Here is a 27,629-nt window from a genome sequence, read left to right on the forward strand (position 1 = left end):
ATGCTATGCTTGGGAACTATTTAGGAAGAAATAGATTGGCTTAAAAAGAAAGTTATAGAATTTAATCAATCTTAAGAGATCAGAAGCATGCTATTATGGAACTATAACTTTAGAGAACATCTATATAACAGTATGATCACCAAAAACTGCAGCATATGCTGCCAAGATTACGTGCATATTTTAAGTGCAAGTTAGAGGGCTCCACCTTCCCTTTTTGCCTGTGGTCGTCCTGATTATAGCACTCAAAGTATTGCATCTGGGCAATCCTTCATTCCCAGATGAGTTGAGAAATTTGGTCCTGTTGGTGTGACCAAAAGTTCCAAGTGAAATAGCAGAAATTGTATGGTCTTCATGCATATAGGTACAGGCTGGGGAAAGGTTTGGGCTGATATTTGGCTTTGCCCTTTCTTGTTTTGTTACCTACAGTGAATTACCCGAGTTTCTGCACAGTCACTTTGCATTTTTTTGTAAAATGTGAATAATAATGCCTTTCTCACACTTATTTTGGAGATTAAAGATAAATATGAATGTGCAATGCATTCTAATATGCAAAATGCTATATAAATATAAGATGTTTTCCAGAACTCCAGCAAGTTTCCAGCATCAATGTTGGTATATCCAACACTTCCTACATGACATCTGCTAGAGGCACATGTCTATAAGTGAAAGTTAAATGTATGTGAATTGTACATGAATTTAAATATGAATTTCTATGTATTTATCAATAGTTATTGATTTCAAGTCTCAAGTCATGTTTTTGAAAACTACATCAAGACTCTATTCATTTGTATAAAATAGTTTGTTTTTTAAAAACAGTTTATCAAGACTTGTATAAAGTAATATCCTTTTGAATAGATACATACATACATACATAGGTAAATCTAGGTATATTTTTAATGTTGAGTTTAAAAAGCAAATCTTTAATTTTTAGTGTGACTTATCTATTAAAAGCCCTGTCTTCTCTATATTCTCCCTACTTAATGAAAAAGCCGATTGCAAAACAAGAAGATTGATTAGGGGTGATAAGCTTGGTATTCTAGTAATAAAAATCCTTGCCAAAGTCAATCTTTACACAATACACTGACTATATTTCAAGGCCAATTTCTAATCCTATATCTAAAACATGGCAGGTGTTTAATCATTGTAGCAGACGCTGTCTATGCCCTTAGTGAATCTCCTACCCTCACTCCCTTCACCCCTAGGATTTGCCACTGTAACCCTGAAAGATAACATGGTGAAAACCCAACTAACGATCCCTGACTGAAGGCTATTTTCTGGCCTAGGAAGCATGCTTTCCTCCAAGCAAGAAAAGACAGAAGTGCCTGAGAGTTAATGCTCCCCAGAGCAACTCTCAAGCAATTATAGATGGGGAACTGATAAATACCCATCTTTCTAGCCCCATTGTTGAGTTCCTGAGCATTGTTCTGCACTGCCTTCCAGTGGTCCCCAGAGGAACTGAGATCCAGTTGATGTCACTGCCAAATGGCTTGATAACAAACCTTCATTGGCTTCATTATCTTTCTGAGTAACCCACTATCCTGTCAATGTTTCTTGGGATCCCAACAAAAATTGCATTCAAATCCTTGATTCAGAATTTACTTTGGGGGGAACTCAAATCAAGACAATAATGTTTGATCAGTAAATCAATTCACATGTACAAAAAAATATGCACACGTGCAGACAAGAAAGCTTCTGCCTGTCTGTATCAAAATAGGAACCATTTGTCTTTCTTTAACCTGGTTTATAACAACTGCTAGAAATGGAATTCAACTAAGTGTTGTAAGAAGTGAATCATTTATAAATTAAGATGGAATTTACTTATTACTGTACTTTGTCTCCAGAGATTCTTTGAGTGTAAATAACATAGATGAAATCATGGAATATTAAGAATAGCAAAGTAACTGAGAACTCTTTCTCACAGCTATCAGGTTGGCCCATTGAAATAACAGGCAGACCCTGGAGATGTTTCATAAAGCGGGCTTCTGCTAAGGTCTGCTCTGATACCTGCTATGTGATAAAAGTTCCTAACACTTAGCAGGAGTTGACGTCCTGGTATTCCACCTGCAAATGGTAGGTCTGCAGGGTACACCAAGCGCTATGATATTCATTCTGGAAATGTAGTGCTGAGCTCAGAGAAGTAAGTGGGGTGTTAATTATTCATGACTAGTCACATAAAATCATGTCTTATACTCAGTTCTGCCCTGGAATGCAGGATACACAAAGGGAGGTACTCATTGATTCCAGCAGGAGCTATATGCAAGCTTCCAAAGGAACAATTAGTCCTTCAGTGCTTCATTCAAAGGCTGCTTAGGGGGTTGTTCTCCTTGAGTTAATGGGAGTATGAGTGTTCAATGAATGGAGATTAGCCCCAGAAGACAGGGAAGCAAATTAAACCCTTATTTTGATTTGAATTGGGAGTGAATAAAGTGTTCACTGCTCACTAAACTCAAGTGAAGTTAACACACAAGAATGAATGGAGACTAACTTCTCTGTGTGGCAAGGAAGACCTCAAGGCAGTTAGCACCTGGGAACCTCCAGGGATAGAACTGAGACAAAGGTGGTCATTCATCATACTCTGGGGTGATAAGAATTTTTCAGTAAATGCTGTATCAATGTAGATAAATCTTCCTAGAACCAATAAAAATGCCCTTTGCCTTTTCTATCTTCTATTACAAGTAATTGCTATTCACCTTGTTATGAATATCTTGAAAGTAGTCACAGAGTACTTGGAGTGCCTTGGGGATGGAAAGTTCGAAGGAAAAATGTAGCGATCTATCATTGGCATTCATGAGAAAATTCACATTAGATGTTTGAAAGGCAGGTCCCCAGGAGGCAACTGAGAAATCAGGAACAATATTGTGCCAAAAATACCACTCTGGCCAGGACGTCAGGGAGTTTATGTCGGGTAGAGTGAAGGAAAGCAATTTGGAAAGAAAAGATATATGTGCTTTTCTATATGCATTTAGTTTATTTATATGCGTACATCATCTGAAAAATTAGTATGTTCTGGGAATTGACAAGCAGATTGAGCCTGATGCCTCTAAAATATGTAACTCTGCTTATGTTTCTTTTACTCTAAAACCTCTGAATAACATCTTGCAATATGATCAATACTTTTTCAAGCTCATATTTTTAAAAAATCTGTTTGCAACCACTAAGTCAAATATGGGATGTGCTCAAGTATCACTTTATATTTGGGAGGTCAAGTTTATGCCAAGTTTAGAGTTTACATACAGATTACAAAATATTTTTTCTTTCTAGAGATGTGCCTACTCTGGTGTCATAAAAATCAGTTGTCTCCTTTGGGTATATACCCAGTAATGGGATGGCTGGGTCATATGGTACATCTAGTTCTAGATCCTTGAGGAATCGCCATACTGTTTTCCATAATGGTTGAACTAGTTTACAATCCCACCAACAGTGTAAAAGTGTTCCTATTTCTCCACATCCTCTCCAGCACCTGTTGTTTCCTGACTTTTTAATGATTGCCATTCTAACTGGTGTGAGATGCTATCTCATTGTGGTTTTGATTTGCATTTCTCTGATGGCCAGTGATGATGAGCATTTTTTCATGTGTCTGTTGGCTGTATGAATGTCTTCTTTGCTGCTATAAAGACACATGCACACGTATGTTTATTGCAGCACTATTCACAATAGCAAAGACTTGGAATCAACCCAAATGTCCATCAGTGACAGATTGGATTAAGAAAATGTGGCACATATACACCATGGAATACTATGCAGCCATAAAAAAGGATGAGTTTGAGTCCTTTGTAGGGACTTGGATGCAGCTGGAATCCATCATTCTTAGCAAACTATCACAAGAACAGAAAACCAAACACCGCATGTTCTCACTCATAGGTGGGAACTGAACAATGAGATCACTTGGACTCAGGAAGGGGAACATCACACACCGGGGCCTATCATGGGGAGGGGGGAGGGGGGAGGGATTGCATTGGGAGTTATACCTGATGTAAATGACGAGTTGATGGGTGCAGCACAGCAACATGGCACAAGTATACATATGTAACCAACCTGCACGTTATGCACATGTACCCTACAACTTAAAGTATAATAATAATAAATAAATTAAAAAAAAAATCAGTTGTCTCATTGATGACACACCAGAGCTATATGTTTTTTGAAATGTGGGCTGGGTATGGTTCAATCCTGCGATCCCAGCTCTTTGAGAAGCTGAGGCAGGAGAATCATTTGAGACAAGGAGTTTCAGAACAGCCTGGGCAACATAGCGAGACCCTGTTTGGGGCAGGAGATCATTTGAACCCAGGATTTCAAGGTTAGAGTGAGCTGTGATCCCACTACTGCACTTCAGCCTGGATAACACAGGGAAACTCTGTCTAAAAAAAAAAAAAAAGTGAAGATGTAGGTGGATGATATATCATCCTTGCTGGGGGTCACTTTACTGCAGAAAGAATTTCACTTCTTTCCCACTTCTAGAGTGTTTGAATAACAGTCACTTGATGACAGTTAGTTCAGCTTAAACCTGCTTGGTTTTCTTCATTCCCCTTATTTTAAAAAGTCGTATGTATCTGTTTTCAAGGAGACTGTACTGAATTCTATCAAGATAACAAGAAGAACAATAAATCAAAATCATTATTGCTTCGAGAGGCTTTTTCTATAATATCCCTGAAATACATTTAAGGCACTCGTAAGTACCAACCAATCACCCACTCATTCACTGAATGAATATTATTTAATGCATCGCGTATATAAGGACACATACACAAGATCCTGAAAAATACACCAAGCAATATGTCGTAAAAGGATACAAGCCACAAATATTTTATTTATTCATTTATTAAAGATAAATCAATTAGAAGTTGAAAGGAAAGTGGAAGTACTGTTAAATGAAGGTTTAATGAAAATTTTCGTAGAATAAGGTCATTGAATCTTGACAATGATAAAATTAGAGAATTCCAAGGAGATGGACCAACATAAACAAAGATAAGACATTCTTCAAATAACCTGATCTTTTCAATTTGGTTGTTTTGAACTTACTTTTGTAGTAATAATAATAATAGCAGCTAGTAGGTATTGAGTGCAGACTGCCTATAAAATATTGTTCTAAGCAGTTTATATAAATAAACTTATCTTCGCCTTAAATGTGGAAAGTAGCTACCATTATTAGCCCCATTTTACTGATGAGGAAACTAAGGCACAGAAGAGTTAAGTAACCCACACAAATCTTTCACCTAGTGAGAGGCACAGGCCAGATTTAAACACTGGCAGCCTGGCTATATAGCATGGACTCAGCTGTGACTGCCCTCTCTTGAGGAGCTCATGGAGCCAGTCAGTGACTTTGTTTTCTTTTCCATTTTCCTACAGACACGGGGAGACTGACAAAGTCAATGCTGTCTTGCATATGTGAGCTCAGGGCCAGGCAAAATAAACTCCTAGATTATGTTGGTAGCTATGCCCTAGAATTGGGACTTCTGATTACATCATGCAGGGAAAAAGGATGACTGTTAGGGAAACATGTATTCTCATATTTTTCTTTCCTTCCTTGAATCCTCTAAATCTGACTGGTCGCCATCAAGACTGAAGCAAAGGCAGTATCTAGAGCAACACCCTGCTGTGGATCTCACTACAGCCCTTCCCTTCCTGGATGTTTTCTCAAAAGTACCTTCACAATCAATCTGCCTCCTGTGCTGTAGGCGAATTAATTTTTTTTTTCAGACTAATTCCAAATACATATATCCAGGTAGCTAACAATAATACTGTGCTTCCTGTAAATAATATGGAAAGACCACTCATTGTGAAGTCAAAAGATCTGGGTACAAGGCCCAGATTGACCGTATAACATCAATGTGCTTTTGGTCCATTACTTGAAGTAGTGTTATATTACTTGGAAGTCGGCCTCCTCCTTTTGACCATAGCGTCTCGACTTTTACACTTGTCTTTATTGAGTTGCCTGCTCTCCCATCTCAATTTGGAAATCTGAGACCAGACTTGTTGCTCCATTTACTCAACTAATGTTGCTGATGATAAGTAGTAGGACTGTCACAGAGTCCTTTGAATTCCTGGCCCAGTGTTCTTTCCACTGAGCTAGTTAACCTAAGCCCTTGGGGAAGCTCTGCAGAAGGTACTTTTTCTTCCCTGTAAGTGTGATTTTTAGCATCCTGACATAATCCCCTCCACACTGCTATAGCCCATGATACTCTTGCCTAGACCTGGATACAAATTAAGATCATAGTTTTGTCCCAAGTCACCTACGTTTACAGGGTACAAAATGTAAAACAATGCTTTCAAAAGAATATGAAGAATTTATCCTCTGTGGTTACAGGAAAGTTAGTTAATCTCCCTGAACCTCAGTTTTTTTTTTTTTTTTTTTTTTTTCTGGGTAGTTTAAAAAATCAAATGAGACAATTTATTTAAGAAAGCATCTTTCACATTATAAATCAGTGTACAAAAGCAGGGTACTATTTATATAAACATGAATTCCAGATGTTAGAAGGTGGCAATGTCTGCTGTTAGTAAGAATGCAGGAAGCACACAAGCAGTGTTGAGAAATCTTAGATAATATTTTAATCCCCTGCCCTTGGAGAAATGTATCATGAGGTCAGTGGGTGAATTTCTTTGCCTCCAAATTGTATCTCCTTTGGATACAATTTGCAAAGGGTTGAAGAATGAGGTTGGACCCCCAGGCCCCATACCACAAAGTATTTCTGCTCAGCAGTCATATATTTTGCAAAAATAACCCACCCTCAACAAAGTAATGCCTGATATAAGTTTCTGCAATTTCTAAAAGCCAGGGCACCTAAGATACTGAGATGAAATAGCATTTCCTGTTCCCAAATGGGTAACACTATTTCTCACTCTTTTTATTTTTATTATTTCAAAATTCTTGCCTCTCTATTGCAGAGAAATTTCCCAGAGTTTTGCAGCATCACTGTTGACAGGCAACCACATTTTCCTCCCAAGGCGACTCCTGTTTCTGTGAGGTCAGGATTGCCAATGGGAGCACATATCAGGGGATGGGTTGATGGAAGAGAAGGCAAAAGGTCCAATTGTCCAGGGGCTGGGGACCATGAACCTTAGCCAACAGGAACAGAATGGAATCAGTGTACATCCTGCTGTCAGTGCTCTGTGATTATTTTCCCCTTTCCTTCTCCTAATGGATACGCTTGGAAGAAGGTGCATTCTTTCTCAGGAGAGAGCTCAGAACTGCACAGTTTTAGTGTATTTATTGTGCTATATATATATATACACACACACACACATATGAATACACTGTATATACACTACATATATATTATATATATTAGTTTCAATAATTCTTTTCTAGGTAGGTCAGAAAATTCACATTTCTATGCATTATTAAAAAGAAGTTATGAGGCCGGGTGCAGTGGCTCACGCCTATAATCTCAGCACTGTGGGAGGCCGAGGTGGGTGGATCACCTGAGATCAGGAGTTCAAGATCAGTCTGACCAACACGGTGAAACCCCATCTCTACTAAAAATACAAAAATTAGCTGGGCATGGTGGTGAACGCCGGTAATCCCAGCTACTCGGGAGGCCGAGGCAGGAAAATTGCTTGAACTTGGGAGGCGGAGGTTGCAGTGAGCCGCCATTGCACCACTGCACTCCAGCCTGGGCGACAGAGCGAGACTCTCTCTCAAAATAGAAGAAGTTATGCCATCTTGGGTGGTCAGAGAGTCACTGATTGGCATGAAAGCAGTTAAAATTCACCCAATTTTCCTGACCACTTTTACAAAACAGAGAAAATTTAGTAAGTTAATCTCTTACAGATACCTTGGGCTCTTTGAAATTTAGAGAGCTCTATTACATCCTTTATTAATTGACCCTAAAAAAATTTGGAGCAGTCTGTGTGGTAGGTAGTATTGTCACAATATTTACAGTGGGCAACCCAAGAACAGAAGTTCTAAGACTTACACAAACTACATTGTTAGCTACTGACACAGTTAGGATTCTGAGACCTCTGTAATTATTGTCCATGCCTCTTTCCCCTTGATTGGACTTTCCCAAAGCGTGTTCTGGGAAGCGTTCGCTGCTGGAAAAGCACTACAGAAAACTGAACGCCATGATCATGGAAGTTTGGGAAACAGTGCAGGCTATACCCCTGTCTTCAAGTTCCGTAATGTACATTGGCACTGGAGAGATACAGAAATCCTGCAGGAAAGAAACTGTTTCGCCTTATTTAGCCTTGAATTTTGCATATTATTTAGCTGCATGGTACTTTTTTTAAGCCCCATAAACGCACTGTAGGAACCCTTCCCCACTGCCATCTAGCTTTATAACAACTCAGGGTGGGAGTCCTCGATTTGCACCTCTAATAAGTAGAAATGTTTCCTTTTCAATGTTCAGATTTGAGCAAAATCTCCCAGAGTAAGCTTTGGGCAAAATTGTAAAGTCTGTAAGACTGTCCATTGTGATGAAAAATATGGATTTAGAATTATGATGATACTGGTCAAATGAGGGATTTTTCTGCCACTTATTAGCTGTGTGCACTTTGTCCAGTTACTTAGTTCCTCCCAGTTTCAGTCTCTTCACCTGTAAAATGAAAGCAATAATTGTATACCCTTTATTTGACTGCCATGAAGATGAAATGAGGCAGTGCATGCAACTCCTGGCATAGAATCTCCCTTCTGTTCAGTATTTGATAAATTCTATTATTACTATTATTCTCATTATTTTCCATTTCAGCCTACCTCCTGGCATCCCATTCTGTCTCTTCCTCCTCTTATTTTTCTATCCTGTCACACAGTCTTAAACGACTCTGCTTCCAGCTATCTTGCTTGCCTGGTATAGTGCAGAGATGCTATACACAATGCCTTCCAAGACTGGGCAGGTAATATGAAAGAGTGAAGGGACTAGGTGTGAGACAATAGGGGGTGTCCACCGAACTATGGCAAACGCTTGTGTTAAAGGGCCAGTCACTCCTGATATTTGTGGTTGTTAATGCCTTTTTGTTGTATTTTTACTGCATGGAAATATGGACTAGTGATGCCAAATTTTCAGATATTTAATGAGAAGCCAATGTTTATTTTTATATATAATTTTCCAATTTTTAAACACTCTTTTTAAGAACCTGTTAGAGTACCAGTTGATGACCCCTGGATCAGAGGGTTTTTAGCATCCTGTTCCTATATAGTAATAAAGAGCTGCAAGTTTAGAAGTGTTTCAGAAGTCATCTAGTTGAACTTCTACTTGATCAGAAATATTATTTATAATATACTAAAAAAGGGTGTCATTTATCTACTCCTAGTCATAGAGCACTATGTATCTCATGGAAAAAAACATTGCACTTTGTATGTACAAACTCATTGAATTCTCTTATGAACCCCATGAGGTAGATGCTACTTTTTCCGTTGTAATTATCGTGTAATCCAGGCTTAGAAAACCAGTTTACCTATTCTAAAGTCACAAAGCTATTAAGTGTCTGGTAGATTTTAAGAATGGAATTCCAGACTGTTTAGGTTTCAAAGCCAGCGCACTTAACCACTGGCTAAACAATTCTACTTGTTAAAATGCTCAGGGCTGATATTAAGCTGAAATTTGCTGCCCTGAAATGTCCACTATTTGGTCCCAGTTTTGCTCTCCTGAGACACAAATAATAAGTTTAATCTTTCTTCCACAAGACAGCCCTTCAAATATTTGAAGATGGCTCTCCTCTGCCTGCTAAATCCTCTCTTCCCCAGGCTAAACATACTCATTTCTTTTCACTGACCCTCATAAGTCATGGCTCTCAGCCACTTCATCATCCTTGCACTGCTCCCCAGGAGAGTATTTCAATTTGTCAAAGTTCCTCTTAAACCATGATGCTCAGAAGGGAACACAATCCCTCTGTGTAGTTACACAAGTGCAGGTCAGGATGGAACTAGCACCTCCCTAGTTTTGGCCACCATGCTTTTATTAATGCAACCTGAGTAATGCCAGATTTTTAGCAACTGTGTAACAAGATAAGCAAACATCGAATATTGGTCCAACTTCACACTATAGAATTTTCTTATCTGCTTTTTTTTTCAAACGTGAATTGAAGCAAAGCCACTTTAACTCACTCTACTCCTACTCAATATATTTAAGCAGGTCATTTTTAAAATTTAAATATATTACTTAGTACATATTCTTATTAAAATAACATCTTTATTTACTGTTTTGACTGATACTGATCTGTTTCATTTGTTTTTCTTTAATTTGACAACTGCAGCAAAACAGAAGAGAAAGAAACATTTTCTGTAGTGTGACCACTTTTTCCTAAATACATTCAAAAAGGGATCTTTCCTCTGCTGCTCTAATATTGCTTGCAGATAAGTCTATTTATATTTCCCCCAAAACAAAATTTTAGAAAGTACTTTGCACACATTCCTGTTTTAATAGGATCTTGCTATATTATTGTTTTATTTAGTTTTTTTTAAAAAAATTGGAAAATATGAGGAAGCAAAAACACTGAAAAGAAAATCTGCTGCTTGCCATTTTACTTACGTATATGTATTCTATATTCTATCTATATAATTGTATATCTATTTGTATGTATGCATCTACTTCATTATTTTCATTCCAGATATTTCTTATTTCTGCTATCTGATACACTCACTATCTCTTCTAGCTTTCTGTGATTCTTAGGTTAATCAACTATTCAATAGGATTGGGCTGAGAACTTACCACTAGAAACTTCTCGCTAGGCCAACTTTTAGCCCAGGGGTTGGAAAACTATGGCCATGAATTAATTATTCTTCACCTGTTTTTTGTAAATAAAGTGTTTCTTTCAAAAACTGCCACTTCCATTTGTTTATGTCTTGAGTAAGACTAGTTTTGCATTCTAATAGTACAGTTTAGCAGTGGCAACAGTGCAACAGTGACAAGGCTGGATGTATTTGCTGTCTAGTCCTTTATAGTCTTTTACAGAAAAGATTTCCCAGTCTCTGCTTTGGTAGTTAGTAAGTAGTCCCTGCATTCTATTATTGAATTCATTGCTGAGAGCTGAAACTAGCATGATTTCCTCTCCCTGTACTAAACAACACTGAAAGCAAAAATAATTTAGCTACTTGCTTCAGGAAATTCTTGCTTCTAGAGGATAAAACTTACTTTTCAAGACCAACATCACCATCTGTATCAAGAGCCTGACCTTCTTGTACTCACCAAATTAAAGCTATTATGCCCTAATCTCTACCCCCTTCTAACCAGCTCCTCATCTTGCAAGAACAACCTTAAAATCACTTAACCCAGATCATGAAGCCCTAAAAATATTGTTTAAAAAAAAAAAACTTCAGCTGAATTACATTTAAAGGACTTTAATTGAGCAATGAACAATTCAAAAATCGGGCAACCCCTGATTCTGAGGCAACCCTCAGAATCACAGCAGATTTGGAGAGATGCCAGGGATAGTTCGTCATCAAAACAAATTTGTAGAAAATGGAAGGGAAGTGACATACAAAAATTGGAAGTGAGGTACAGAAACAGCTGGATTGGTTACAGACTAGCATTTGCCTGATTTGAGCACAGTTTGAACACTCAGCAGTGTATGACTGGTTGAAGCATGGCTGCTGGGATTGGCCAAGGTTCAGCTATTGCTATAGGCACATATTCCTAAGATAGGTTTTCAATCACATCTACCTATTAAGTTAGGTTACTGTTGGTCCACAAGGACTCAAATATAGAAGTATGAATTTCTTCACAGGCCATTTCTAGTTTGTATTAACAATATCATCCACTTACTTCTCCTTCTGAGAAAGTATTACAACTATACCAAGTTGTATTCTCCCTGACTGTGGAAAGTCTAGCAAACTCAGATTTGCCCAATGAATAAGTATTTCTTGTCTCCTTTTTAGGAATGGAAAGTCAACACTACAAATCCTCAAAGCTATAGCAGCATCACTCATCTACATTCTCATATTCTGATTAATATAAATACAAAGAGCATTTCTATAAGATATAATTACGTGCACATTGCAGATTGAAAAACAGGTGCACACAGAGGCTGGAGCTATGCTTTGGTGATGTGTACGGTGTCCCAGATCAAGAGGTCACATAGTAGAGGGGACCCTCAATCAGGGATCTGCCTTCAAGTCCCAGGTCTCATTCTAGGTCACGAACTAAACTATATTTAGTTAACTATCACCTATTTATGTAAATAATGACAACTACTTATCTCCTCTAGGCCTTGGTTTCCTCAGCTATGAAAGTAGAAAGCTGACCTCTATTATCCATATAATTTCTTTCAATTCTGAAATTCATTGAAAATATAATTTTTGGGCCGGGCGTGGTAGCTCAAGCCTGTAATCCCAGCACTTTGGGAGGCCGAGACAGGCGGATCACGAGGTCAGGAGATCGAGACCATCCTGGCGAACACGATGAAACCCCGTCTCTACTAAAAATAAATAAATAAATAAATAAAAGAAAATATAATTTTTCAGCAGTCTTAAAACTAATTTCTTCACACTAGTATCTTTCAGTAAGACTCCATGGCCTCAAGCAAAAGGCATATGAAAGAGACTCTCTTGATGACTGAGTTAAGATCTACAGCTTGGTTTCTCTGATTAAAAAAAAAAATTGTAGAAATTATTCTGACTATTTCCATAACAAACATATTTGCATTTATTTCATGCTGTTAACAACTTAACATGTAATCATGGCTCCTCTAAGAAAAGCAGTACTGCTTCTTCTATGATCACATTAACACGCTGTGTTGTATCTTTCTACTAATCTATCATCTATTATGACTGCCTATTTTGAGAGCTTGGCATAACAATTATCATAAGCGATAGCATTATATTCTGAAAACAAAGAATTTGATGGCACAATTTATCTTGCCACTTTGCCTGACTTAATGGTGGTGGGGTTTCCTAGTCTATACTATATTTTTCTCAGATCACAAATAGTTCACTTTTTAATTTATTATTGATTTAGCTTGATAGTAAATAACTTCATGAATGCTAAAGTTGGAAATCTGTTATAAAAATTATTAAAAATCTTCTCTTCCGTCTGGCCATGGATTTTTATCACACTGAAATAAAACTGTGGAGCTACCTGAAGAAAGTGAATTTGAGATTTTTAATTTTTCTGGTTTAGTTAATTAACTGGTCAATTAAAAACAAAAGGGCAATTAGTACTGCACACATTTGTTTTGATGATGAACATGACAACTTAAAATTGATCTTGATCTTTACTATGAAATCCTTTAGTGTTAAAACAATGTTGCTGTAAATAAGGGGAGAAGGAAGCCCATTAGGAGTCACGCACTTGCAACAATGATTTCCTGATAAACTAAAGCAACACCAGTAAGACAATTAGAGAGAGAAGCTGCCCAATATTTTAATAATCCTCCATTGACCATTCTACTGCCCTGCATTTACAGCAATAACCAAAGCCTTTCAGTAGTAGTTTCTACTTTTCCTGCTGCCAATGTGAGAAAATCATTTCATGTACTGCAAAAGAGGTAAGAAAAAGGTATAATTTGTAATTGACCTGAGGATTTCCATAAACAGTATGTATTAATGCACATAATTCTCCAGCGTCCAAGTCGGTGTCGCCTAGATGTATTTATAGAAATTAAAAAGCACAATGTTGAGAGAATTGGACAAGAATAATTTCCTATTTTCCCCCACCATAGAGATGTCTTAAATTATTTTAGACATTCTCTGTAGCTTCTAAGTTAGATTGGGAAGTACCAATCCTTCATGAGCATCTTTCAGAAGCTTATTACAGAGCTATGAGTGCACATCTACCCCATCTTTTTATTCAAGAATTTGAACCTAGTTCTCACTAAAAAAAAAAAAAAAAAAAAAAGCTGGCAAACTCCTCTGTAAAAGATAAATGAGAGAATAACATAGATGCCATCTCTGTTAAGGTTGACTTTCATTGTCTCTCAAGTCTGCTGGACAAACCAAAGTTTAACATGGCAGCCACCTTCCAGAATTCTCCTGATGCCTGAGGTCCAGCCATTATTTGACTTCTGCATTTATTCCTGGTTTCCTGGCAATTGTGCACATTTATAGACTAATGAATGGTTTTACAGCCAGGAAATAGAGTGAGTGACACTTTTCCATTCCTTAAAAAAAAAAAAAAAAAAAAAAAACCACATGATTATTCCGAACCAAACAAAGAAAGTCTTAATGTTGTCTGGTTTAAGTATAATTAGCACTGCATATAACCTCACTGTCACAGCAATAATTTCTGAGTTCTTTCATCTGCCTTCAGGAATCAGAAGCAAGTCAGTGAAACATGGTGAGAAGAGGTCATATAAAGACAGGGCTCACAGTCTGAAGCTACTTCAAAATACAGGATTGCATCTTTTTCTACTAAATACATGGTATTCTTGTTGAGTATGTATACATTGAGTTAAAGAAATACAGCTGGATAATCCTTTAACAGAAATCTTCACAGCCAAATGTGTCTTAGAGTTTAGAATTCATTAAATGAGAGATCAGCAAAAGAAATTCCAGAAGCATGAAAGCCAGAAAGGGTCAGATAATAAATGTTTTCAGCTTTGCAAGACATGTGGTCTCTGGAGCAACTATTCAGCCCTGCCTTTGTAGCACAAAAACAGCCATAGACAATACATCAATAAATGGGCATGTTGGGTTGCAGTGAAATTTTATTTACCAAAAAAAGGCAAAGGGCCAGATTTGGTCAACAGGCTATGGTTTGCTGACCCTTGTTTTAGCCTTTAGAAAGGCAATGTGGTACAAATTTATATGTTTCTTTATTTATAAATTTATGTGTACAAATTTATATGCATTTCTATATACTTACAGATATGTGTGTACAAATTTATATGTATTTTTATGTGCATGTATATACATATTATAGATAGATATGTACATTAAAGATACATATAAATTTGTGTGTGTGTGTGTGTGTATATATATATGTATGTATATGCCCAATGAGCAATACACTAATCAACCAACATCTTTGTTTCAGCAGAAAAATACATCAATATTTATAATAATTTGAGTGAAAAGATCTAAGCAACCACACATTGCTTGGTGTGTATTGCTTGGGGACAATTCTCTGCCACCAAATAAATTTTGCCACCAAGTTTACATGTAATTTTCAACTTTCAAAGATTTTTTTTTAATCGCAAGAAAAGGGATTATGGACCCGTACATACTGTTTTCTTGAAGTGTTTGAAATTGTTAATTTTGTACTGAAAAATTTCATGCAAGAAAAAGTAAATACACATGGTCTTGGGGGACAAATTTTATCCATTAGTAACAGAACAATATTCTCAGAAGTTAGTTTATGAACCAAGATACTCACCACTCTGGGCCAAATTATCACTTAAAAGACCTCATCTAAAACAAAATGCTGGTGACACATTTTTGAGACTCATTTTAAGTTCTAGAAGTTTCTTTACGTTAGACTTATATACTGATTTTCCTTTATTAGTCCATTTTGCCTCAAGTGACCTGTAGGATTCCAGGAACCTAGAATTAATTCCTGTGGCTATTTTGCATGTCAGTGACTAGCATAAATTTCACTCACTGAATATTTCTACTCTATTCTGCTGTGAGTAAATAACTACACTTTTCTTATCTGCATTGTTGTCATTGAGCCAGCGTATTCTCCTTCCTTAGGCATTTAAACTTTTACGAATGAAACTTTTACAAATGGCAACTGATGCATAAGTATTAGCTATTCAGGCTAGCATTATAGAGGAATGCCAAATATAACATCTTTCAGGCTTTGCCCTCATTATAGTATGCTGATAAGCAATCAGATGATAAAGGGCAACATTTTGCACTGGATGGAATCAAATCATCTTAGAATATTAGAGCTGGAAGAAACTTGAAGGTGACTTCTAGGTCAAACCCCTCCATTTTCAAAGGAGGAAACTGACAATCACTGTGATTGTACATGAATCACTCAATGTTACTCAGCTGGTTAAGAGAAAGAGACAATAGTAGAAGCAAAATCTCTAGATTCCCAGTGTAGCCTTTTTCTCCGTAATACCAGGTTGTTCAGCTGTCAAATACAAACCTAGCTCATGCTTACTGAGTAGCTATGAGCTCTGCATTAGACACCACGCCGAGTATTATGAGCAAGTGTTATACATGGTGTTTATCATCAAGGTAAAGTACAAAAACCTTGGCAATATAATGGAGCCTTTGATAAGTGCAAGCCTTAGGAGAAATATATTGTGTCAGTCTGCTCTAGAATCTTTAAGAGAAACTTCATATAAATTTGGAATAAACAATAAAGGGAGCCAGGTGCTGTGGCTCATGCCTATAACCCCAGCACTTTGGGAGGCCAAGATGAATGGATCACTGGATGTCAGGAGTTCAAGATCAGCCTGGCCAACATGGTGAAAACCTGTTTCTACTAAAAATATAAAAGTAGCCAGGCATAGTGGCATGCACATGTAATCCCAGCTACTCGGGAGACTGAGGCAGGAGAATCACTTGCTCTCAGAAGGCAGAGGTTGCAGTGAGCCAAGATCGTGCCATTGTACTCCAGCCTGGACAACAAGAGCGAAACTCCATCTCATAAAAAAAAAAGGTGGGGGGTGCTTGTCAGATTACTTAGGCAGAAGGAGACAAAAACAAAATACAAACAGGACTAGGCAAAAATTTGTCTTCTTGGCTCACATATCTTAGAATTCCAGGGGTTTAGGTAAGATGTTTCATGATTCTACAATACCAGGTATGATTATAGGTTCCTTGAATGATGGAATAAATCACAATAACACTCAGATATAGAAAAAACAGAACTCTGCTTCTTACAGCTCTAAATTAGTCAAAGGCCACAAAGGAAATTGTACCCAGGAACAGAACTACAGCAAGCTGAGACTGTTGGAGGTAGCTTGCAAATGGAAAATGGGATAGAGATGACTAGGCTTTGCAGGTCTCCGGAAGAATGGGTATTTTAAATAATTTTCTAGCCCAAGGAAGTAGGGACTGTTTCTGGGTGTTAGAGATTTGGGGATCTATGGTATTTGGATCTATGTGTACTATAATCCAGGATTATTAAAGCCTAATAAGGGATATATTTGGCATAGAGCCTTAGCAAACTGTCCATGAAGGGGAATTGGAAGTTTTTAGCTGTGGCTGCAAACTTTCGTCAAGATAATGGTTGTGAGATATACCAGATCAACAGGTTTATTATATCTTGATAACTTAATAGAGAGAGTATACACTTTTTCTAATAATATTGACAAAGGTCCTGGCTTCGACTGCCATTGGTTTCAATTAAGCAATATGCTGAATTCTTTACAAAATATTGTAGCCAAAGAAATAGATTACTGATTGACAGTGACCTGGTCATATGCTTGTTCCTGCAGCTGGAAGGTGGAGGCAATAACTCCCTGACTGTATTGTCTGATGGTATATAGGGAGATGGTTCCTCAAAAGAAAGTCACAGACCTTTTATCACAAGAAGAAGACAGAATTATTGGTTAAAAAATAATGAATATCCATTAAATAAGTGTACCATGTAATTTATGTTATAAACTGAGGCTCTTTTGAGAAAAAGAGTCTATTGATAATATTGATAATTCTGCCATGACAATTGGATACATGGAAACTGTCCAGTGAAAACAAATATCTATGGCCATGCTACCATTGTACAGTTTTTTAGAGAGATACAGACCCTAAGGAGGAATTCTATAGTAATTAAATGCATCTATATAGAGATAATACGTAAGGCATGTGCACAGGAAATAGATCTTTGTCACAAGATTGGAAGTATTTAGTGGTAGTCTCGTGAGAAAAGGAAGATGAGAAACCTATTGTGTATAGTCTTGAATATCATTCCAAAGACTTTGGATGTTTGTGAAATTGAAAGTGATTAAACTCTCCATTGAATAAACAGGCATAATTGGACCCATCTTTGTTTTAGGAAGGAAATTTTGATGTAACATTTAAATGAGTAGAAGGGACAGGAGATTTCCGGCAGGAAGACTATTCAGACATCCATTTGTTTTTTTTTTAATCTTCAAAGCCACTACTCTGTTTAAAACCTTCATTATTCCTTTCTTGTACTATAAATGTAGCCTTTAATTACTCTGTATAATTCCACTTTTTACTCCATCTCTTTCATTCTCCACGGTGGCCAGAGATATAACGTAAATTTTGATTCTGTTCTGCTTTAAATTCTCAATTATAATCTGAAAGTACAACATTCATATGCATTAACATGTCCTAAATGTCTTGTATATTTCAGCCTCTTTCCCTTTCTCCAACCTTGTCTCATGCCACAGTCCTTCTGAATGTCAAACCGGACTTTCTCACATCTTTGAACATGCAACTCAAGCCTTGCTATAGGACCTGGGCACACTGTCTCTCTTTTGTTTAGGAAGCTAGTCCCATCCTTCCTTCATACCTATTGTAATCCCTACAGCTCTTCACTTTTCACCCCATGTACACATACTGTTTGCCTGGCAAAGAGCTACTCATATTTCAAGCCTCAGCTAAAAAATGCTAATTGAACTCCACCCTATAAATCTCATACATCTTACATTTTTCTTTAACATTATCATATTTACTACACAAATATTTACCTGTGTGTGTAAGGTTTTTTTGTTTTTGTTTTCTGTTTTCGTTAAATGTCTCTCACAAGACAGCAGTACCTCAAAGGTAGAAATGAAGGAATTTAGGTTCACCATTAACACCTTAGTGCCCATTGTCTTGCAAAGAATGTAATTATATAAGGAAACAAATAAATAAATGTTTATGAAAATATAATAAATGAATCAATGGATAAAACATATGATCTAATTTATGTAAGGTGTTAAAGGTTATGGTGTCAAAAGGATTGGAAAGATGATGTCAGATATGAGAACATTTGAGAAAGAACATTGACTCAATATATATGTTGACCCCTGAATATTGTTTTTCTTCCTGTGATTTTTATCCTTTGATTAAATTTGGAAAGCATTTAATTTAAATTTTATTTAAATGTTAAATATAATCAATGTTTTTGGTTTAAGATGAAGGAACTCATGACAGAAAGAAATGAAAGATTTTTAAAATTTAAAAATACATCAGAGAACTGATAAAAATTTTATTATTTACTATCATCACACTTAAACTCCACACACTTCCAAAAAATATTTAAGATTTCAATAAAATATGTTTCCACTATGTTAAAGTTTCCAAAGGCTCTTATCACTTGATATATAATAGTTTTATCAAATGTAACCTACTACATCTCTTGATAGAAAAGCTGCAAAATTATACCATAAAAAGTCATAGAAATAATAAAGGCAAAAATAGTGGCTGTTTTTGTAAACAATCAACCATACTCTTTTACAGTCATAGAGTTCATAATAACTGAGCTTAATTGTCAAGATTAGTTGCTGAGCCAACCTACATGAGTTGCTACAGAGCATGGACATAGATGAGTTTATTCTGAGCTTATTCTAAGTTTTTATGAGTTTAGGAGTTTTTATGAACCTCTTATTAGATTTCTCTTTTGGGCTAAAGGCCAAACTAACACTTTATCTTGATTTCATTTATCACTACGTAGCTTAAATGTCAAAATAAATTAGAGAAAATTATGATGTAACCCCTTAGGAAAAGCATGTGTCATACCTGAAAGATAACACTGCTAGAAATTGATTTCTTGCAGAAATTTTGTAGCACAATATTAATTTTATTTCTTGTGATATTAGGACAAATAATGTTTTCTAATATTTGAGGCGTGAATTGAAATTAAGAAAATATGAGCTGAAATTACTGGAGTTTGCAGAACAAATGTATGTGTAGAAAGCATCCATTTAGGTTGGTTTATTTTGGATAATAGTATTAATACTAAATTGAATTAATATGCAGCAAATATATGCTTATTAAAATATTCATGTTTGTACATTTTTCATTTCATGACAATTTTGTCTCTTTCAGACTCTTGAGATACTGACTGGAAGATAGACTTTTTTTTTCCACCTGATTGTATGGGAGAAATTTTTGACCTTAGAAAGTGGAAATGAGGTTGCTATGGAAACTGGTAATTCTGCTGCCACTCATAAACTCTTGTGCAGGTAAAGTGTTCTATTATTATGAGTTTTGATTGATAAATATATTGGCATTGTATTTCTTTCTACGGGTGAAGCAATTTTCAAAATGCACAATTTGTATGTTATTTGAATGACTAAGTGATAATGTTTTGAAGGTAACCTCTATGACTCAGACAGGGAAAGTTTAATCCTTAAAAATGTATCAAATGCCAGTTTTAAATGGAAACTAACATTATTACATTTATAAGTTGTCAAATATGACATTTTTATGCAATGTAATTATGTAATATTTAATTATGTAATAATGTAGTATGACATTTTTATAAAAGAACACAATTAAATACTTTTTACCACCAATAAACAGTGAATAATTTTTCTTATTTTCATTATAGTGAAGTCTTTAAAAAATATATAATTAAAACACATATTTTCTCACATGTTTAGAATTTGATATGACAAAAAAACAAAGCTATATTCATTTAGAAGAAAAGGTGATATGAAATGTTACCTAAGAACTAGAAATAACCTTAGATATATTTTCTTTTTAATTATTGCAAAAGAATAGACAAGAACATGTTTTTATGCTCAACTTAAACATGTTAATATCTGTGTATCAGTTAACTTTTGCTTTGTAACAAGCCATGCCAAATGTGAGCATAATAAAATAACAAATAGTCATATATTTCGTTGATAAATCTGTGTGTTGGTAATTTAGGATGGGCTCAAATGGGTCTTCTTTTGGTTTTGCCTGGGTGCACTGCATCTTTGATGAGTTGAGTCATCTGAGACGTGACTACTCTAGAACATTCCTGAGACAACTGTGCTGCCATGGCTCTGGTCCAAATGTTACCCTCCATGAGTCTGGATTCTTTTATATGGTAACTGCTCAGTGTTTCAAGAAAACAAAAGACAGAAAGATGCAGCATTTCCTGATGCCAAGGCTTGGAACTGCTACATTGCCATTTCTGTGACATTATTTTGACAATTATAAGTGACAAGACCAGTCCAGCTTCAATGGATGTGGAATGATACTACATCTCTTGATAGAAAAACTGCAAAATTTTACCATAAAAAGGCCATAAAAATAATAAAGGCAATAATTGTGGCTGTTTTTGTAAACAATCAACCCTAGCCTGTTGCAATCATAGAGTTCATAATTACTGAGCTTAATTGTCAAGATTAATTGTTGAGCCTAACTATATGAGTTGTTACAGAGCATGGACATTTATTAGATCATGGGATTATCAAAGAAGCCTCTCTTCTACCATGCTATGCTTCTTCCCCCCGACTATGTGATGATAGGTACTAGTGAAGTTTCACATACTTATGACAAAGCAGTAATATATTGAGAGACATGCAGAAATAAACATAATAATTTACAAGGCAGAAACACAGTAATTGCAAAGGACATATATTTTATAGCAATCCTGAGAAATAGATATGCTGATCTTAAAAGGAATGAGAATGCTAAAATATGCAGAAATCAACCAGGAGATTCAGAAAACCACATAAATAAAAGCAATTTTACCACTAGCAAAGCTAACAGCTAGAAGTGCTATAGTTATATTTACTCAAAGTGATTACAGTATTTTCATTGGTGACACTTCTAAGTCTCTAAAACAAAGATTTGGGGTTAAATAATAATGTAATCTTTTTTTGATAATAGATTAAGAAAAGACAGAAAAAGTCATCAAGATGCCCCCAAATCATACATGTATGAATAAGAATTATATTCCTACTCTTAAGTTTCATCTTCCTGTCAAAATTCAACATTAACATTTTGCCCTTTAAATATGTATATTGAATTAGCATAGGATCTCTAAAAGACCTTTCATGTTAAATTGAAATAAATTATTATTCTCAGAACACATATCAAATCTGAGAAATACTCCAGCTCTTATATTAACTTTTATTTATCCAAATTGGATGTGATTCAACATGTCCTGTTGCTTTATTCTAATGGGTGAAATAATCATATACCCTTGGTGCACAATTTCCTTGTGAAAGAACAGATTGGATCTATTTTTTTTAAAGCCATAGCTACTTAAATAAGATAATCTAAGCTAAACATTGCCCCAGAGGTAAGGATGTTGATAATGATATACACAAGAGAGCATTGCTTTAAATGTGTTTGTTTTGTTAGAGATTTCGTGGTGTGTCTCCCTATTGGCAGATACTATTTTAGTTTAGAAAATTAGATTGTCTGATGATAGAGTTCTATGACTATGCATAGTGATAACATCTTGTTTTTCCAAAATATACTTTTTATTCATTCTGAAATAGCAGCAAATCTTTCACAATTACTTGCTTTTTCCTTGCTATTTTAATTATTATAATTTTTCTAAAAGGTTGATACTTTAAATCTCCCTAGACTCTAAATTAAAACTTAAAATTTTTTGACAATCTCTCCTCTCATTTTCTAAAACTTAACTGCAACTTCTAGTGCCTTTATAGACATTGGCCTCACAGGCCTTTACAATGAAACTTAATCCCTACAGTCATACATGATTGATTCTGGGACACTTTTAAAGTTTTGAGTACTTAAAAATTTGATTGATCTATTTTAGTATTTTTAAAATATTAGAAGAAAACCAAGGCACATTTAATTAGGAAATACAGTTACTAATTGTATACTTTTTAACTGTTTCATTGATATGCATGACAGGATAAATAATGACCCCAAATATATCTAGGTCCTAATACCTGGAACCTGTGAGTGCTACCTGATACAGTAAAGTGGATTTTGCAGATGTGATTAAGTTAAGGATCTTCAGATGGGGAGATTAATGGCCCTGGATTATCCAGATTGTAAGAGGGAGGCAGAGTTAGACCTGACAGAGGGGAGGTAATGTGGCAGCAGAGCAGAGGGAGATGTGAAGATGCTGCACTGCTAGACTTCAAGACTGAGAAAGGGATCATGAGCCACTGGGTGTGATGAAGGAAGCTCTAGATGCTGGGAAAGGCAGGGAAAGAGATTCTCCCCTCAATCTATGGAGGGGGCATGGCTCTGCCTGCACCTTGTTTTCAGCCCTGTGAATCCCATTTTGGACTTCTGACCTCCAGGACTCTAATATGTACTGTTTTAAGCCATAACATGTGTGGTAACTTTTATAGAAGTCGTAAGAAACTAAATTCCTATGTTTCTTCCTCACTATGCTTTAAGCTTTCAGATGGCAGGGCCTATATCTTGCTGGTACTTGGTAGGGATTCCATAAATATTTGTTAAATGAATGAATTAATTAATTACCAAAAGTTAATGTTGTTGGTCCTATTTATGTTATCATAGTAGAATAAATTTAGTCATATAATATCCTCTGGGGAACTGTTAGTCTGGTTCATTCCTTTATGGTTGCCAGTGTGTATTAAAGTTATGGTCATAAGTTTCTAGAAGTAGAATTTTAATGACATTTTAAAAGTTTTAAATCATGCCCTATTTGAAACTCTGTGAGGGTGGGAAATTACATCTGCTTTATGTTTTACTGCTTCTCCATCCCCTAATACATGGATTCTAAATATTTGCTAAATGAATAAAAGAAAGGTTCATTCACTTCAACAAATATCAAAATTTATTATAAACTATGATGTGCCAGGCAAGGAGCTTGGTGTTGACCTTCAATAATAGGTCCATGGGTTCCTGCCCTCTTCAACCTGCCAGTCTAAACAGGGAAACCAGCAAGTAAGTCCACTTCAGTTGAGATTCTGCCCCTTGTGACAAAAAAGTTCTTCACTAATACAAATTAGAAAATTTGGTTTTGAGGTTGAGTTTGTAACAGAACTCTGCTGGGATAAATGCTTATTCACTACGGAAAATGAGGAAAAAAGCAAATAAAGGAATTATAAGAAGCACAATAATTCCTGGAAGGAAAAAAAAATCAAGAGGTTTCATGTAGACAAGAACTTTTATTTTCGGCCTCAAATTTACATATCTTAGAGTAGAAAAAATATATCAATGAGATAATTTGGATAACCAAATTAATATATGGAGAAAAATTTATAACTGCAAGTTTATTTTTTGTCCTTGTAGACAATGCACAGATTGTTTTCATGAAGAAATATTTGATTTATTTATTTACTTACTTACTTATTTATTTTTTGAGATGGAGTCTCGCTCTATTGCCCAGGCTGGAGTGCAGTGGCACCATATCAGCTCACTGCAACCTCCACCTCCTGGATTCATATAATTCTCCTGCCTCAGCCTCCTGAGTAGCTGAGATTACAGGCATGCACCACAACACTGGGCTAACTTTTTGTGTTTTAGTAGAGACAGGGTTTCACCGTGTTGCCCGGGCTGGTCTCAAATTCCTGAGCTCAGTCAATCCACCTGCCTCAGCCTCCCAAAGTGCTAGGATTACAGGCATGAGCCACCACACCCGACCCAGAAACATTTTATTTTTTAATAAATACTAAATAATGTCAGTAACGGGTAGAAGCTGAAAAACCACATAGGGTCAAATTTTGTTTACCCTAGAATGTTACCTGTATAAGAAACCCAAGATTAACTGATGTGATTAACTGTCACATTTTCCCGCAGTGAAAATTTCTCAGAATGCACGAGATGATTCTATTTTATTAAATCTTTCACCTTACCATGGTTTTTATGTAAAATTTGAGAAATATTAGACAGATTTCAAAATTTAAGTTCCGATCTTTAAAAATTTGATAATTATTAAAAATGTTTAATAAATACTTGATGATAATAGGTTGAATCATGTGCCATATCTGTTGTTATGAGTTAACCAGGGTTAGAGACAGCACAATTTGAAATGTGTGGACGATTAGAAGCTCTGCAATCCTTAAGAAGAGTGTCAGTGAATGTCAATGGCTGCTATTATAGATCAAACGTAATAAATAATAGCAGAATACTAGTTACAAGGAATGTGATTTTCCTGACATTCAGTATTCATATACTCTTAAGAATTTCTGCCTAATGTATTCTCTTTTGACATTGTTATTTTAACTAAGTACTACCATTTAAATGGTAGTTTATAAAACATTCACTTGGTTCATAAATATAACCACTTTTTTGTCATTTGTGTTTGTTTTGCCATGGGTTAAGGACTTTTATATGTATTTTATGAAATTATGGACTGAATACCTCTTTGGTTAGTTCTGAAGAAGTACCAGTTATTCAGTATGAGACTTGGTTTTGTCATGAAGAAGTGGAATAATTCAAGAAAGTCAACATAGAGCTAGTCACATTTATTGGCAGAGTAGAATCAAAGCCCTCCTTGAGGCATTCTAATTATTGTATTATGCCAACAGGGCCTAATGAGCTAGTTTCTCCTACTGTATTAATTACTCTTGAAGAACAAACTGAGACTCAAAATTATAATAAGTCTTTGCTGCCATCATTTTTATGTAATGTTTGCTGACAAATGTGGTTATATTATTTTCAAAACTTCTCCCAAAGTAGTCGACTTTTAACACTAAGATAAAGTTGTTTTTAGGGCAGATACCAATAAATAAAGAAAAAATCCTGGCAGGATTTTTACATAGCTTACTGCTTTATAAATAACACAGCCTGAAATTGAATCTGGGAGGAAGTCTACCTCTTTCTAAATACTCAGTCAGGCACCTAGGAAAAAGGGACATTGGAAAGTATTTATGATTGCCTGAATTTCACTCTATTTCAAACATAGCCTTTTATTGAATTGAGAGCCAGAGCAAATGAACTACCTGAGAGAGAAAACCAGAAGAATGAAAATATTCACTATGACCAAGATTTCTTCAAAGACAACGATGTATCACACAGCAAATCCATGAAAATTGGCAGGTGTAATAAACCTGCTTTGCTCAAGGATCCCAGAAGCACATAATGGATATTCCTTTGGGTCAGAGTGTGAATGAATATTGAGTACATCACAACCCACACTCTGCCTACGGTCTTGTTCAGATTTATTGTTAGCATAATAGCACCTTTAGGAATGGAACACCGGGCTATATTTTTCAGCCAAGTGACATCTTTGCAATTTCTAATAGAAATGGTCCGATTTAGAAATGCTGAAAACACCGTGTTCAGGCAGTGCCTACTGATACAGGTGGTTATATGATTATCAACCCTTCTTCCAAAGTAATTGATTCTTAAACCTTAAATGAAATTGTTTGTTAGGACGGATAACAATGTAGGAAAAAAATTACGTTTTGTCAGTATTGGGAGGAAATGATCGGTATGCAGACTGGCACGCTGCAGGAAATGTAGGCTCTTAGTTGAATGGAATGTGAGTAATTGTGTTTTCACCATGAAGTCTTTGAAGAAGAGGGTCAAGTATTCTATGGAAGTGGTAACACCAGGTCATGTTTTCACTTTAAGGGTACTCAAAAATAGCTATGCCACGACTTGAAAATAGCATGGAAGGATTCATAATATTTTTCTTTTTCTTTTTCTTTTCTTTTTTTTTTTTTTGAGACAGAGTTTTGCTCTTGTTGCCCAGGCTGGAGTGCAGTGGCACAATCTCGGCTCACTGCAACCTCTGCCTCTCAAGTTCAAGCAATTCTCCTGCCTCAACCTCCCGAGTAGCTGGGATTACAGGCATGCGCCACCATGCCTGTCTAATTTTGTATTTTTAGTAGAGACGGGGTTTCTCCATGTTGGTCAGGCTGGTCTCGAACTCCTGACCTCAAGTGTTCTGCCCGCCTCGGCCTCCCAAAGTGTTGGAATTACAGGCGTGAGCCACCGCGCCCGGCCCAGGATTGACAACATTTTTCTTCCTCCAATTTAAAGAATTCCAGATGCTTAAAATCAAACTCCTTGCCATTCCATCAAGTCACGAAACAGTCTGTCTTCTTTTGCCTACCTCTTTCGTCTCTACTTTTACTTAACTTCCCTTTGCTCACTGCATTAGAGCCACATTTTTTTCTCACGCTCGTGGAAATATCAAGATTGTTCTCTGCTTAGGGTCTTTGCGTGTGCTGTTCAGTTGTGTGAAACACTCTTCACATCTTTCTATGACTGGCTCTTTCCATTATACCCATCTCCACTCAGCCACCTCCATAATCTGATGTTCCCTTAGGACCTTGTCTGGGTAAGTAGGCGCTTATCGCACCATTGGTCCTAGCCACTATCGTCAACCATTTTTACTGTTTTCAATGGGCTCATCGCTATCTGAAATTAACTTATTTATACATTTTTTACTATTGCACTTTCTGCCTATACCTAGAGGAATATAAGTTTTATGTAGGTAAAAATAGTGTGCGTCATATAAGTGGCTACATCGCTGATGCCTAGTACAGTGCCTGACACATAGTACACACTCAATAAATATTTAAAATAAATGAGCACGTTATTGACCTCTCAAAATAAGACCCCAAGGCTACTTGGGGATAAATCAATATTCCCAAACACCTTTAGCAATTGAACTGGTTATTGTTAGAATCTACTTTTAGGCATAAATGTTTGAATCACAATACATATTTTGGGCTTAGGATTTTTTTTTAATTTTTAAAAACTATACTGTATGCTGAAAGCAGAAAACTATTCCTAATTTTTGAAACTAATACAGTTTGCTTAGACACACTTGACCTAGGCAGGTATAACTTCAGTGTGGTTTGTTCAGGGAGTAGCACATTTAACATACAGCCAATGCTGTTTCAGTATTACTGGGTAGCAAATACACATTGACTTTGTGTCAAAAATAACTTAAATATTTAAACTTGTGGGATGTATTTTATCTCAAGATGTATTTGTTTTTCCTTTT

At 36.1% G+C, this 27,629-nt stretch overlaps 1 protein-coding gene across 6 annotated transcripts in view; it reads left to right on the forward strand.

Annotated features, from left to right (window-relative positions):
* The window catches only part of CNTN6 (contactin 6), a 308,540-nt gene that overhangs the window by 38,900 nt on the left and 242,011 nt on the right, over positions 1-27,629 (forward strand). For all 6 annotated transcript variants that reach the window (XM_005547638.5, XM_074033771.1, XM_005547637.5 and 3 more), the window contains exon 2: positions 19,823-19,959. In XM_005547638.5, the coding sequence (XP_005547695.2) occupies positions 19,905-19,959 (55 nt within the window). In that variant the 5' untranslated portion in view covers positions 19,823-19,904. The remainder of the gene's footprint in view (positions 1-19,822; positions 19,960-27,629) is intronic.

The sequence above is a fragment of the Macaca fascicularis genome, chromosome 2 (genome assembly GCF_037993035.2).
Source record: "Macaca fascicularis isolate 582-1 chromosome 2, T2T-MFA8v1.1".
NCBI classification, from domain to species: Eukaryota; Metazoa; Chordata; class Mammalia; order Primates; family Cercopithecidae; genus Macaca; species Macaca fascicularis.